This window comes from Homarus americanus, unplaced genomic scaffold, assembly GCF_018991925.1.
Source record: "Homarus americanus isolate GMGI-L3 unplaced genomic scaffold, GMGI_Hamer_2.0 scaffold32531, whole genome shotgun sequence".
Classification (NCBI taxonomy): domain Eukaryota; kingdom Metazoa; phylum Arthropoda; class Malacostraca; order Decapoda; family Nephropidae; genus Homarus; species Homarus americanus.
In genome coordinates, this window is record NW_024755865.1 from 50,606 (window position 1) to 66,071 (window position 15,466).

The following is a 15,466-nucleotide window of genomic DNA, read 5'->3' on the forward strand; positions in this document are numbered from 1 at the left end:
GCTCCTGCCTCACAACATAAATCAACTCACGCACAGCCAACATCCAGCTCATCATACTTTTCATCAACATCAAAACTCTTAAACTCCCAAAAGTCCTATGGCGACAGGTGAGTGGCAATGGGGTCTGGCAGAGAGGACGGCTGGGAGAGTCTAGTCACAACTCTGCACATGGGTGGCATAGTTATGATGGTCTTTATGCACTGGGATCTAGGAAGCAGTGCAACCCGATCCTGTCTAAGAGCCCACTCTGCTCACCCAACATGGGGGTGCTAGAAAAGGTGCCCTAAACATACTGTCTAAAAAAAAACAATCTGACAGAGCAACCATACCCAGCAAGGTCATCTAAATGTGGTCGAAAACAATCATAATCACAGATCAAAACAAAAATAAATTATGCAACTTTTTATGTTCGCTGCATGGAATGTCAGATACTGGCACAAATGAGCGTCCTAAAAGAAAAACCACCCTTGTGAAAAAAGAGCTGTCTAGGTATAACATCGACACAGCAGTCATTAGTGAATACCGGCTACCAGAAGAGGGTCAATTTACAGAACGGGGGTCAGAGTATACCTTCTGGAAGGGTAAGCCTGCTGCGGAGAGAAACCATACTTATGGAGTTGGCTTTGCCATTCGCCAATCCATCCTACATGGGCAAACTGAAATATCTGTTGGTATCAACAAATACCTTATGAAGCTCTTAGTCCCCTTGAATTATTCACATCATGCCTTCTTCATCAGTGTATACGCCCCCAACACTAGATGCCGAGACATCAAGAAGGCTTTTTAGCCGACCTTGACAGTGTTAACCTCTATCCCCAAAAGAAGATGAGGTTGTGCTCCTAGATGACGTCAATGCCAGAGAAGCTGATTTATGGCAGGGAACCAAAGGGAGGAATGGAGTGGGTAAGTGTAAACCCAACAGCCGACTCCTCTTCAGCAAGTGTGCTGAGCACAACCTCACTATCATCAATACCTTGTTTAGGCATGCCGACAAGTTCAAGGATTCTTGGCATCACCCACGATCCAAACATTGACATCTCATTGACTACATCATTGTCAGAGAAAGATATCATTGAGATGTCCTCATTACCCGAACCATGCATGGTTCAGACCACTGTGACACAGATCATCGGCTTGGCACGAGCCAAATTCTCCCTTTATGTCACCCCAAAACGATGAAGGCAACAAACTTCCAGAAGAGGTTTTAACACCTCGGCCTGATCGAAACAAAACACCAGGATTGGTTTGATAAAAATAACCAGGAAATCAACGTGCTGCTTTCACTGACTGGTAGAACAACCCTCAATTTCGGACCAAAGCTGATACCTTCCACGAGAAGAAAGTGCTGGTCCAGCGCGAACTTTACAATCTAATGAACGAATGGGGAAAAATAAAGCGTGTGAAATGCAAAAAAATGCAGATCAACACAAGATGTGTGAATTTTTCAATTCCACTAAAACCATGTATGGCTCAATTACTCATGGCGCAACCCCCCCCCCATTTGCTCATCCAATGGTAACCCCCTAATTTAAGACAAAGGCGGCATCCGTTAGAGCTGGAAAGAGCACTACCAATCTCTGCTCAACCGAAACACTGATGTTGAGGTCTTGACTATCCAACAGGTTCCTCAGCACCCAGAGCTGACCCGCCTCAGCTATCCTCCATCCCGGGATGAGGTAGTTACTGCCATCAAGCAGATGAAAAGTAACAAAACCACAAGGCCTGGTGGAATCCCAGCCGAGGTGTAAAAAGCAGGACCTCTACTTACCAGCCGTTTCCACTCTCTCCTAGAGAATATATGGGAGGAGGAGGAAATCCCCCATGTTCTTTAACGACGCCCCCATCGTCAGTATTTATAAGAACAAGAGAGGCCAGTTAGACTGTGGCAACTACCGAAGGGATCTCTCTGCTGTCCGTAACTGACAAGATTATCACCCGAGTTCTCCTAAACAGACTTTTTCCCGAGACGAAAAACTTCCTTCCAGAATCTCAATGTGGCTTAAGACCATCATGTGGCATCGCTCAGATGATCTTTGCTGCCCGCCAGATAAAAGAAAAGTGTAGAGACCCTCAGTCATTTTGGTTGCCAACCAAAATTCATCGCCTTTGTGAGGCAACTCACAAGATGGCATGAATGGCACCTAGTCTGAGTACTTCCCCATCCAAACTGGAGTAAAACAAGAATGTGCACTGGCACCAACTCTCTTTTCCATTTTCTTGGCTGCCTTCCTTACTCGTGCCAGTGCCACTTTAGCCGGGGGGGGGGGGGAGTGGGACACCCTGTACTGGATGAAGGGACTTTTCAACATAGACGACTCCAGGCAGTAATAAAGGTGTCGGCAGCTTCCATTACTGAACTTCAGTATGCAGATGAACTCACCCTCATCGATCACACTGAGCACAACTTACCGGAGATCTTGAACACCTACGCAGATTTGTATGCACACTTTGGCCTGGAGGTGCATGTATGTAAGACTCCGATTCTCTTTCAGCCCGCGCCTGGTTCAACCACAGTTCCACCATCCATCCAGGTTAACGGTACTACTAAAGACTATATACGAAAGATAGGAAAGCTCGAGCTTTTTGGGTGTACGTGTAGTAAGGGTCTCTGAGGCAGATGGCGTTGGTATCGGTGAGAACGTCGTTTGTTTGTTTGTTTCCCGAATACGTCAACTTCGGTTACGCCAAGTTTTTACACAACACTCATGCCTCACCCGTGTTTCCTGTGCGGGAACAGTCGAGTGTATATATAATGCATAATTAACACAATATATGAATGTTAGGGTGTGTGCCGGTTTGGCAACACTGTATCCGTCCAAACGTACGCGGAGGGACGGAGCTCAGTTCCGGCTCAGACGTCTCGATGTGAGGACATGTCTGTCCCCCCTCGTCATCTTTGCCAATAAATGGACGATGCCTTTACTTATCCCCCGAGTTGGCAGTGAGTAGGATATGAATAATAACACAAGAAGCAAAGGTGGAGTTTGAGAACTGACCACCCCCCCCCCTTTTTCGGAGCTAGATTTTATTTTGGGCCTTGCCTATAGACTGTACTCACCCCTAAAGATGTGAATTACACGAAAGCGCTTGGGAACTTCGTGTTTTCTTCTTTCCTTGTGGTTATCAGCATATACCTAGATCACGCGCACCTACAGTGATTTACTTGTATATATATATATATATATAACCTGTGGTGTAATGGTCAGCACCTCGGACCCGAGTTCGATCCTCGGGCAGGGTGAAACTATGGGCAAGTTTTTTACGCCCTTTGTCTGTCTATCCAGCAGTAATTGGGAACCTGGATGTTAATCGATTTGCGGTTCGTATACCTGGGTAATGGTTAGCCAGTGCAGCTGGAGAATTGTCTAGTCTTCTCGGACTATTCCTTGACACTGGTTCATGCAGCTCGTTAACTTAGGGTGTCGTTGTTGTGTTGGCGACAGCTTGTACTCCTTATCAAATTCACGCCTAGGAGGCCCTTGGGCCGGCCATCCTCAATTTCGAGGGGCTTCCATTATTATATTAAAAAACATACACTTTTTGTGTATGTCCGGGGGGGGGTGGGTGTCATGAATATAATAGGGCCTCTGATTAAAATATAAAACCCAGTCACTAAACCACAAGAACATCGCTACATCAAACACTGAGCAACATGGTGGAGTACTGTACAAGTACATGGATCACGCGTTGGGACAGTGTTTTATCATGTGGATAAAACGTCATATCCGACCCGTGGCTTCAGGGTGGGGTGAGCTGCCCTGGGCTAATGGACGAGTGGAGGACTCCCCAGTCAGTCTTACGCCGTCGCTCGCTCTATAGTGATGCGGTAAGTGGGAAAATGTTTTCTAAATAGCTGAAGGAAACGACCAATAATAACGTTAGGTTAGACTAGGTTATTTGTGCTCGGCTAGTTTATTAGATTAAATTATTTGTGTTTGGCTAGTTTGTTAGGTTAAATTAGTTGTGTTTTGTTTGGTTAGGATATACTGTATGGGTTTGGTTGGGGTATATGCGTTTGTTTAGGTTATATTAGAACCTCCTACAAATGAAATAATTTATTCTTCCCCGTCCTTACACCCAAGCACAGACGGGAAACCTCTAGTAGGGCATGAATCTTTAAGGAAGATACGGAATATAATTATGTCTACATATCCCTCGACAAACAGTTTGCCAGAAAAAAGTATGAAAACGGCTGCTGAAGATCAGAAGACATCAAGTAGTCAAAGTACAGGAAGATTAGCGTATAGCAGTCCTCCGTATTCCCATCAGAGGGGGCAGAAGGCAATATACTTGTAATAATATGCATGCTTTAGTTTTAAGTAATATTTTTAACCCACAGGAATCAAAACCCCACAGGATAAAGGAGAACGATTCTACTAACCCTCAAGGCTCACAGCCTTCATGGATGACAAATACATATCGTGGCATAAAAGTGTTAATACATAAATGCCAGGAAGTGTTGTGCGGGTATGTGAATATATAACAAGCCCGAGAAGGCTTAGAGTGAAGGACTGCGGTCGCCAATCCTTCAGATATGAGGACGGTACCTAGATTGAATGGATGGGCAATGGAATAGTCTTTTTCTACATGAATAGAAAAGCTTATTCATTGTTATTTTTCATATCCATCATTGTGTTTCCGAGATATTTTCTGCTGTATAGTACCTTCCGCTAAATGACACGACTCAACGTTTCGAACACCGATTCAGATGATTCATTCAACTGGTTGTATGAAAATACACACAACTGTTTTTTATGACGCAAATATGATGGCCCAAAAGGTGTTAAAACTGTACTGAGACGCGACTATAAGTGAAGAGATAAAATAAACGTGCAAGTCATTGAAAATCTTTACTGTTCCCCCAGTCATATTTTAAGCAACATTTGTTTTTGACCAGACTAAGCTTGCTGTAGGAGCTTCATAATATTTTGGTAATACTAAAATTATCTCCCTATTTCTTAGCCCTCTGTTCTCACTACTGTACCTCGGTAACGAAGGAAAACTTGCTTTAAACTGAAATTTAATTTTACGAGAAAAATACTCAAATAATACAGGTGTTTAATTGGAGTCATTATGAGTAGTAGCTTATCTTCTGAAATAATAGTCCAGTAATGTGGGGTTACGGCAAGAGATTATTGTGTTATAGGACAACGAAAATGCAGTACTGTATTTTTTGCGAGACAACTCGACTGCGAATATGGATCCGGGGGTGAAGCAGTTTTATTTATATATATATATATATATATATATATATATATATATATATATATATATATTACGGATTGTCAACTATACCAATCACCATTTTTAACCCACAGTTTAAATTAAGTTATCGCCGGTGTGAAATGTATGACTAAATATTAATAATTATTTATTATTTTTAATCGTACGAACCCTTTGAATTTATAACTATCTTTAAGCTTAAGTCAAGTTTATGTTTATATTTGATGGTAATTCTCGGGTATGATGGAGATTTTTTTATATCCTAGAAAAACATTAAATGTTGACACTGACTCGCTTATTCTGTATAAGTACAGGTTGACCGTGACTGTGGTGGTCGTGGCGGCTGTGGCGTGGAAGACGGTGGTGTCGATGTGTCCACCATTGAACAATGACAAGTCCACCCGCCCTGAGCCTTGCCACTGGGCTAAAAGTGAAGAGAACAGGGATGCTTTCCTAGATTGGCTAATAGGAGGCTGCGAAATCCAGAGTTCCAGGTAAGCACAATTTTTTCTGAATTTGCTAAGCTAGGAAGTAACACAAACACACAACTTCAGTGGTATCAGTGCCGGATTTAGACCTGTGGAGGCCCATGGGCAGCCTCTTTGTGGAGGCCCCCCCCTCATTATAACTACCCAAGAGGGTGGGGTGGCGAGTGAAGCGAGCCTAAACATCTGGGAGTTCCGGGGGGCGCTGTAAGCCCCCCGGGAAAATTTTGAAATTTGAACATTGAGAAATTTTTAATTAACTGTATATTTATTGATAATGTACAAATTCCCAACACACACACAAAAGTGAGACATGACTGGAGTCATTCATGTGGTTTCAAGTCGACCAGCCCTGATATAGCTACTACCGCACATGTGGAGGCCCCCAGATTGTGGAGGCCCCTGGGCAGCTGCCCACTTTGCCCACTCCTGAATCCGGCCCTGAGTGGTATCCGCTCATACATTGTGTTCCTTGTTCTCTAACTTATAGTATCTACAGTAAAGCTTGTGACAGATCTCATCTTAACTTGGGAGGCAATAAAGACCACCTACGTTGTCTATGTAGACTCACCACAGAGGCTTCCCTGTGGCAAACACCTAGGGATATTCTTGCCGCCCTCACAGGAGTGCCGGAAAAATCTACCAATAATTTGTCGGGTTCCCTGGTCGTCTTTGTAAGCGGCTGGTATTCCCTGATATGTGGCACTATCCGGCCATTTCTGCGTTCACCAATTAAAGGTTTTTATTTCCGCTAGGAAGTTAAAGATCCCATTTATGTATTCCTTTTAATTTGTATGCGAAAACAAAACTTCAGCTCAAGGATCAGGCTAACTTTACAGAGTAATGCCGCCAAGTAGCGTGGTCCCCTGGTTTAATAAGTGCAACAGGCAGTTAAGTAACTTTTAGATGTTTACGCTTTCTCACTCTAAGTATGCTTGTTTTTCCATCGATTCTTTACAAACTTTCAAATATCTGTATTTAAGTCATGATGTAAACAACTATACATCCATTTGCAGTCGTTTATATGAACTTTCTTATTAATAAATATATTAATATACTGAACTAATGATTAATTTTAATTAATCGTATATATGTTACGTTTTTTTTTTGCGAAATCGGTTATTTTGCAAAATGACCGGCATGCATATTGGTAATTTTGCAAAATAACTTACAAACAGACAACCTTAACTAACCTAACCTTATGGTTAGGACAGCACATAGTCCAAAGTAAAAAAAGAAAAGAAAAAATGAGACCACTTAACTGTGTATCAAGCTACACGAGCCATCCTAACCTAACCTTATTCAGCCATAAGGTTAGGTTAGTATAGGTTGTCTAGGTTATTTTGCAAAATTACCAATATGCATTTCTGTGATTTTGCAAAAAAAAAAAAAAAAAAAAAAGATTCCACATACATACATACATACATACATACATACTGTTACGCCGTCTCTTAATTTACTTAAATATCCAGGTTCTAGGCGTAACCAAACAAAAATATGAAGTAAATTAAAAGGGAAAAAAATAAATAAATTAAACCTTTAAGAATTTATAATTAATTAAATATTAACACAATAAAGAGCCTCGTAGGCCGTCACAACAAATTGATTCACCATCGAAACTTTTAAGACACAAATGATACTAAACATCGAAACATCAAAAGAATAAAAATAAAGCATTGGATTACGTTAACACTGCATAAACATATAAAAACTATCACTGAAATTAACTAACGTGAAACAACACTGAATTACTTAAATGTATCTAAGCAAATACTGATGGACATAAATAGACATAAATAGGTACTCACATAGATATACCACATTGGTGGCGACAGGAACAACACAAATAAATTAGGTATAAGTAACAGGTAACGAGTGTCACTCAAAGGATGTGGACTGTATGATAAGAGGACTGAACTGACTCAAGTCAGTTGGTGGGTCCTATATATAAGGTCGGCTCCCGCCACGCGACCCGCCGGTGGGTCGTTTAACGATGCAGATGGTCGTTAGAGAACAAAGAATGCTTGTTACAATACAAAATAAAGAAATAAGATGTGCTTGAACAAATAATGACAGTTAAAACCTTAACAGCACAGGGTAAGGTGACTAGAATATATAATAGTAAATTTAACACATCATTACAGGAATAATATGGAACATGGGAGCATGTTATATATAAAAAAAAATAGAAAAAATACGACACGGTCGTAACAATATATATATATATATATATATATATACATAAACAGGTTATTTACCTTCAAACTATATCCCCATAATAGCATTCATTCATTCATCAATGTACTAATTTAGACGTACAAGAGACAGTAACCGTCAATATGCGAGCGGCAGAGGTCTGGGTGTGAGGACGTTCTAGAACAGGAGGTTACCGATAGTCAAAGTTACACAACGAACCAAGAGGATGTCGGTGATTACTTAGACGTGGGGGTGTGTGGTTAGGGGGATGTGGTAGGGGTGTGTGGTTAGGGGGATGTGGTAGGGGTGCGTGGTAAGGGGGTGTCTTCCAATTACCCCCAAGAATTTTCCCCGAGCTAAAAATTAATCTTATATCTTTACCATAAAGTTTACGTACATCTAAGTATGACAAAATTTTCACCAAAAATTACAATAGAAACAAACACGGGACCCTTACCACTTGGTCTTCCATTCACTGCTGTGTTTTCTTATTGTTACTGCGATGGCTGACATTTAGGCAACACACTCCCTGATATTACGCGTCTGTCACGAGGAATGTACGGTATCCATATGCTTGATCACGAAATTCGGAAATCCCTTTTCGTGGTTTGGCCGGCAGTGGCTCGTCCTTTCGTTCGCACTAAGTTCAGGAGACTGACTAGTACCTCCTCACTCACCTCACACTGCTCACAGGCAGGTCTTCAAGAAACCCCCCCCTCCCCCCCCCCAAAAAAAGCCCACTGCTGAGCAGCGTAATGACCAGTTTGCAGTTGCACACAGTAGTGCTGTACTATATTTTTCATATTCCAGAATAATTTTTTTTATTCATATTGTCTAGAACAGTGTCGCACTAGCTTATTCTCTGCTACTTTGATGGTTTCTTTTGGTCAAATTTATACCTCTCTGAAGATATTAGGTTCGGTTCATCGAGGTCTGCCTGACGAGTCCCACCGAATTGTGAGAGTGAACTTTCCGTTTTCATTGTATCAGCTTCATAAATATTAAATAGATGATAGTATTTATTTTTGCTAGATTTTTTACATCTTTTTATCTTGAAAAATAGTACTGGAAAGAAACAAGCTTGATGATTGTGTGAAAGACGGGAATTATGAAATGCAGTCAGTGTGACCTTGGCGACCCTGTACATTGTTACACTGTAGAAGCATATACATTTCGTTATCGCCTCCGGGACAGCACTGATGCAATGGTTGAATATCAGTCATCTCCAAGAACTAGAAAAAATATTTTTTCTGTTTTATTCGTCAATCGAAATCAGAAAAAAAGTCGTCTTACTGTTCTAGACAATAAAGTTTTGAAAATCGTGAGTTTGTAGCAGTTTTACCATGGAATTGAGCGAGTTGTAAACATTTGTACCATTTTATGTTGAACAAAAATAACAACAGCAGATTCATGGGGGAAATGGGCGCAATTCTCTCCTAGATTATCTCTTGTTTCATTATTTAACATCGAAATTATCACAATTCTCCCATTTGATAATTAATATATATTTTTTCCCATCTTGAGAAATACAAACATTTGATTTTTTTTTCTTGATTAATAATTCTAAGCGTTACGGCGTGCATTGCAGTTCTAGGGAGTGTGGGGATTTTCTCGGCACCTTCGATGAAAGTCTTACGAATTTTAGAGACATTTCTAATATCTAACTATTTTAATTTGTCTCTTATTGTGTTTCATGACTGTTTTAGTATTATGTATGATAATAACATGATAGGTGTAGGAACTAAGAGTTGAGTGGGTTTGTTTTATTTTTTTTAGAAGACGCTGTGAGGCAAGAGTGTCTATCATGGTGTGAGGCAAGAGTGTCTATCATGGTGTGAGGCAAGAGTGTCTATCATGGTGTACAAATCGTCATCTGTACCTGTAACAAGTGGGGTACCGCAGGGTAGTGTATTGGGCCCGCTGTTGTTTGTTTGTTTCATAAATGATATGCCTGACGTTGTACACTCCTCCATACAAATGTTTGCCGATGACGCCAAGTTATTTCGGGAAATTAAGAACCAAGCGGACTGTGAAGAGCTGCAGAAGGACCTCTGTGGGCTCCAGGAATGGTCGAAGGAATGGCTGCTGAGATTCAATGTCACGAAGTGTAAGAGGATGCACCTGGGGCGTACCAACGGTAAGGAGGCGTACCATATGTCCCAACGGGATGAAGAAAATGTACTAGTTGAGACTGTGTGTGAGAAGGACCTAGGTGTGTATGTTGACAATGAGCTGAAGTTCTCGGGCCATTGTGAGAAGAAGGTAAATCAGGCAAATAAATTATTGGGTCTTATAAGAAGGTCGTTCAGATATCTAGACGGTCCGTCCCTCGTGACGATCTTCAGGAGTGAAGTGCTTCCCCATCTGGAGTACTGTCACCCCATCTGGTCCCCGAGATATGCTAGGGACTGTCAGTTGGTTGAAAATGTTCAAAGGAGGGCCACCAAACTGGTGCCTGCACTTCGGCATCTCAGCTACCCTGAGAGATTGGAGCGCCTGAACTTGCCTAGCTTATACTACAGACGGGCAAGGGGGGACCTAGTTGAGGTTTATAAGCATCTCAGGGGGCACTACTCAGTTGAGTGTCCTTACTTGGAGCTGGCGGACGCTCGCCCCACAAGGGGTCACAGCTCAAGATTGAAGAAGCCGCAAGTCCAGAAAACCGTGAGAGCAAACTTTTTCGGAGTGAGGGTTGTAAACTCTTGGAACAATCTACCAGAGAGTGTTGTGACGGCACCGAGTGTGAGCTCTTTCAAGAGAAGACTTGACCAACACTGGAGCGGGTTCAGGTACATTCAGGAGCCGGTGCATGCCCAGTATTTGCCAACAGTGCGTGACAGAGACGTGACCGATCGCCCGGGCGGCTAGCGAGGCGACCTTTTGGTGAAGAATATAAAGGAAAAGAGACGTGACCGATCGCCCAAGCGGCTAACAAGCCGATCAGTGGCGAAGAGGATAAAAGTATGGTGTGAGGCAAGAGTGTCTATCATGGTGTAAGGCAAGAGTGTCTATCATGTTTTTTGTTTTGTTTTCTTTTTTGCAGGGATTAGCCCACCCGGCCACATCGGGGACTGGGAGGCGAAAATGTAATAATAATAATAATAATAATAATAATAATAATAATAATAATAATAATAATAATAATGATTCATAATAAATAAAATATTTAATAATAATATTAATAATAATGATTCACAATAAATACAAAATTAATACTAACAATAATACTACTACTAATAATAATAAAGAAAATGAAAAGATCAAAAGTGAAAAACAATAAAATTATGTAAGTTGTGTTGTCAATAGTAAGAGAAACGATTGAGACCCTGCAATTGTGTGTGAATGAGGCAGAAAGGCAGATCAGCAACCTGGGACTTGGTCACAATTTTTCGTGATGCCATATGGCAGCAGGGTCTACCATTAGACAATACACTATGCTTCCAATATCTTCCCAGGCGATAGTGGCCCCCTGTTTGGCAGCTGCCTACTTGTGGTTCATTATGTCCATTACCGATAAATATACGTAATTAATATTTTTTTTTACATCCGGTCGAAATGCCTCTGTTTGAGTATAACTGCTCGAGTCTTGCAGTTGTTGCTAGGCGAAGAGGAAAATTCTTATGGAAGAATATTTCACAGGTAAATTCTTAATAAAACTAGACCCTAGCGGAGGTGGCCGAGGCGTTGGGTTTGACTAATTCTTGCTTTTGAGAAAAAACAGACATTACAACGGATTTATTCATAAGAACACACACACACACTTTATATATATATATATATATATATATATATATATATATATATATATATATATATATATATATATATATATATATATATATATATATATATATGTGTGTGTGTGTGTGTGTGTGTGTGTGTGTGTGTGTTTTAAGAATACGAACGTTATCTATTGCGTATTTTTCTTTCAAAATATCAATTTTGTTTGTAGTATTAGGAAACTGGCGGATGTGAGTGAATCCCGTATGACAATCACAATACTTAATGCTAGTCATCATGGTGGATTACACTGTAAGGACGATTCACACACACACACACACACACACTTACACACACACACACACACACACACACACACACACACACACACACACACACACACACACACACACTTACACACACACACACTTACACACACACACTTACACACACACACACACACACACACACACACACACACACACACACACACACACACACGCAGAGTTTACATAATATTTAGGCCATAAATAACAAGACAACAGCTAAAAGTACATTAGTGGTATAAATATTAATATAGACACAAGATTGTAACTCAGCGAAAGGTCAACCACACACCGGACGTTATGGAGTAATTTCATTTCCTGTGACAATAACATCCTACGACGCCAGACGAGAGCCACAGCACGTGCAGCACTGAACACAATAATTATCGACACACTAATTATAATTAGTGTGTCGATAATTATCGACCTTTTATTTTTTAAACGTAGGGATACTTATTAGTATCCTGAATGTATTTGGCTGCTATTCGAGTTTGACGAATCCATTTGTCGAGTTACCCGATGTTTGGGGTTCATCTTCGGACTTACTGCCCCAAATGTTAAAAAAAGCCTAATATGTACAGTATACATATTCCCACCTCGGTATTTTTAGGGGGTCAGCAAAAATGACTACTGACCACCAGAGTAAATAATTATAATTCCAACATCATTCAAGTTACAACCCTTTAAGCCCTTACAGACTGACAACAACAACTTCTCAGATAATATACAAGTTGAAGTACCGATTTAGGCACAAAACACAGGCACAGTGCCATACATTATTTACCATATATGTGGACAAACTGTCCTGGTGGTGTCTGACAGTACAGTCGCAGTCAAAAGTAATCATACACTCCACCACTTGCGCCTGGCAGGGTCCTTTCTGCACGGCAAGTTACCTGGGGTAGAGAGGGGAATGGTTTACTTTGGACGGGGGCGTTTGTCGGGGTGTGGGAGGGTGATATGCGATGCAAATTGCTCATCGAAGAGGGAGGGGATTGAAGTAAGGAAAATTCATGAATGAAGGTAGGGAAGGATGGATATTATTTTTTTCTTCTCACTATTTCAGGTTTACATGCTTGAAAGAGTAATTCTAATAGATGGAGGACCCTTATCTTATGATCATTATAATGTGAGATCCATTTCCTTATTTATAATTTCTTTTTTCAGGTTGTGGTTCAGGGTTTAAACAATTAGATATTTACAATAACGTTGACAGGAGGAAAAATTATGAGGTTTTAAATCATATTTATCTTTAATATTTACAAACACAGGTCAAACAGAATTTCAATACTCATTGCAGTTTCTAACAATGATTACTAAGATTATTACTATTACTCAAACTACGACTACTACTATTACTACTAACAATGAGCAGAATATTTAATATTATCATCATACAAAAGTTGATAATGAACATCAAACATCAAGACGCGCTGTCATTACTGCCTACGAGAAGACAACTCATCCATTTATAGTTTCAGCGACACTGTAACTACACCATGTAAGAGATGACCAGAGAAAGTTATTAGTCAGTATTTTATGTCGTGTCTTTATCGCGTGTTTAACTTATTACCATATCTCAGTATTGTCTGTTTTATTCGGGTAGAGGCAACTCACCATCTCAACCACAACCTCACTATAACTCTCTGACTGTGGTTGTATTTATAGTAGTTGTCAACTACCATTACCATTATATAACTTCTACTGACCAAACTGTACTTCTCTCTCTCATGGTTACTTGTATTGATGGTAGTGGTGGCGATGTTGGTAGCTAATCATTATTATTATTATTATTATTTCCACTACCTTACTACCACCATCTGCTCCTAGGTGGTGGTAGTTAAGCATCATTACCACTACCATACTGAGCCTGGTTTCTTCTTAGATGTAGTGCTGGTGAGGATATTCATGCAGTAGAATACGAGGGTTATGATGGCTGGTACAACAACCTCGCCCGACCTAACCAGGGAGCTGTGGGTGAGTAACATTATCTGCCTACCTTATTGAGAGAGAGAGAGAGAGAGAGAGAGATTTCTTTATATGTAAGTCACCATAAGCCCACATAATACTTCCTCTCGTGCAGAACTACTTTCCCTCACACAAGCACTCTCTTATAAAGGCTGTTACTGTTCTTCCCCAACAGACACTCCCCTGCTGCGCCTGCTGCCCCCAGCGTACAGCGATGGCGTATACCAGCCAGTCAAGAGATCCACCAACCCACTCACCCTCAGTCAAATGTTCATGGCTGGCAAGAGCGGCAGTATTTCCAAGGGTGGCAGGACGGCCTTCCTCGTCTTCTTTGGTGAGATGATGCTCATCTGAGGCATTTTTGTGCTTACATTCACATCCATGTTTAGTCCAATCTCGTATACAAATAAGTGTCCATGTCCTTGTTCTCTCACAGCAAGCAACTCATCACAATATTCATATCCACATCAATCCATGTACAGTTCTATTCGTGTTTCTATTTTCATGTTTGTTTACATATCTATAACCATGTTCATTTTCATATTGGTACTGTATTCATAAAATGGATTCAGTGTAATGCACTGAGGTACATACTTCACCATGTCTGGACACGATGAAAACCCCAGGAGTATTTTGTTCACCAAGTGCAGGGACTTATGTTCTGAGTACGATAACTTTCTCCAAGTAAGTTATCGTTCATTACTGGCGAGGAGAGGGTTGTTCTTTTGACATTTTCTTTAAGGAAAAGCAAGAATTCCCATTGCAGGGTAAAGGTAAAAGAGCACTTATCAATTGAAGATGAAACAGGTTTCCCTAACCCAGCATGTTATGTACTGGGCGTGAGTGCGGGGGGTAACCGTTCCCAAGGCAGAGAAGTAGACTTGGGGAAGGAAAGGAATCGGGTGAGGTTGACATTTACCCGGGAGCCCCGTACACCATTTATCCTTACAACAGACACAAACACAGCTCCTCCTACCCATCAATACGCTGACCGTGTGGCTCAAGAAAGTTTTGGTTCACCGGTCACGAGCGAGTGAGGCAGTCAGCGGTGCTTGGCTTGTTTAATGCGGCGAGTTCTGTCTCTTATATTTTAATTGTTGATGTACAGTCAAAGACAAAAGTCGTGTCGTGAAATTTGGTGAAAGCATATGCCGAAGGGCTAAAACCTTTGGTGCGCTCTGTCTTGTGGTAGGGCTCTCATAATGTTTCACGAGATATATTTAATCTTCGGTCAAAACCGCGACACGACTTTTGTCTTTGACTGTACAAGCGTAATTAATAACTTTGTCGCGAGCTAAAAGACCTTAGTTGTTAAAGAGTAGTGATAACATTATAACGTCAACGAGTCCCTTAAGATTACTTTGTCCATAAAGATATGAGTGCCCGGGCTATAGGGGCATATGTAGCCGAATGTAGGGAAAATGGCACAGGAGAAAATAGCACAGGAAAATGGCACAGAAAAAAATGGCAATAGGAAAATATGACACCGAAAAAATTGACATAATCATCAGACTTGGAAAAATTGGCACATTAATTTTTATTGATATG

The 15,466-nt window shown here is 40.9% G+C and overlaps 1 protein-coding gene across 1 annotated transcript in view; it reads left to right on the top strand.

Moving 5' to 3' along the window:
- The first annotated feature begins 3,732 nt into the window (after positions 1-3,732).
- The window catches only part of LOC121856691 (dual oxidase-like), a 40,673-nt gene continuing 28,939 nt past the window's right edge, over positions 3,733-15,466 (top strand). Inside the window, exons 1-4 of the mRNA XM_042352382.1 lie at positions 3,733-3,826; positions 5,538-5,717; positions 13,836-13,927; positions 14,094-14,252. Of these exons, the coding sequence (XP_042208316.1) occupies positions 3,822-3,826; positions 5,538-5,717; positions 13,836-13,927; positions 14,094-14,252 (436 nt within the window). The 5' untranslated portion in view covers positions 3,733-3,821. The remainder of the gene's footprint in view (positions 3,827-5,537; positions 5,718-13,835; positions 13,928-14,093; positions 14,253-15,466) is intronic.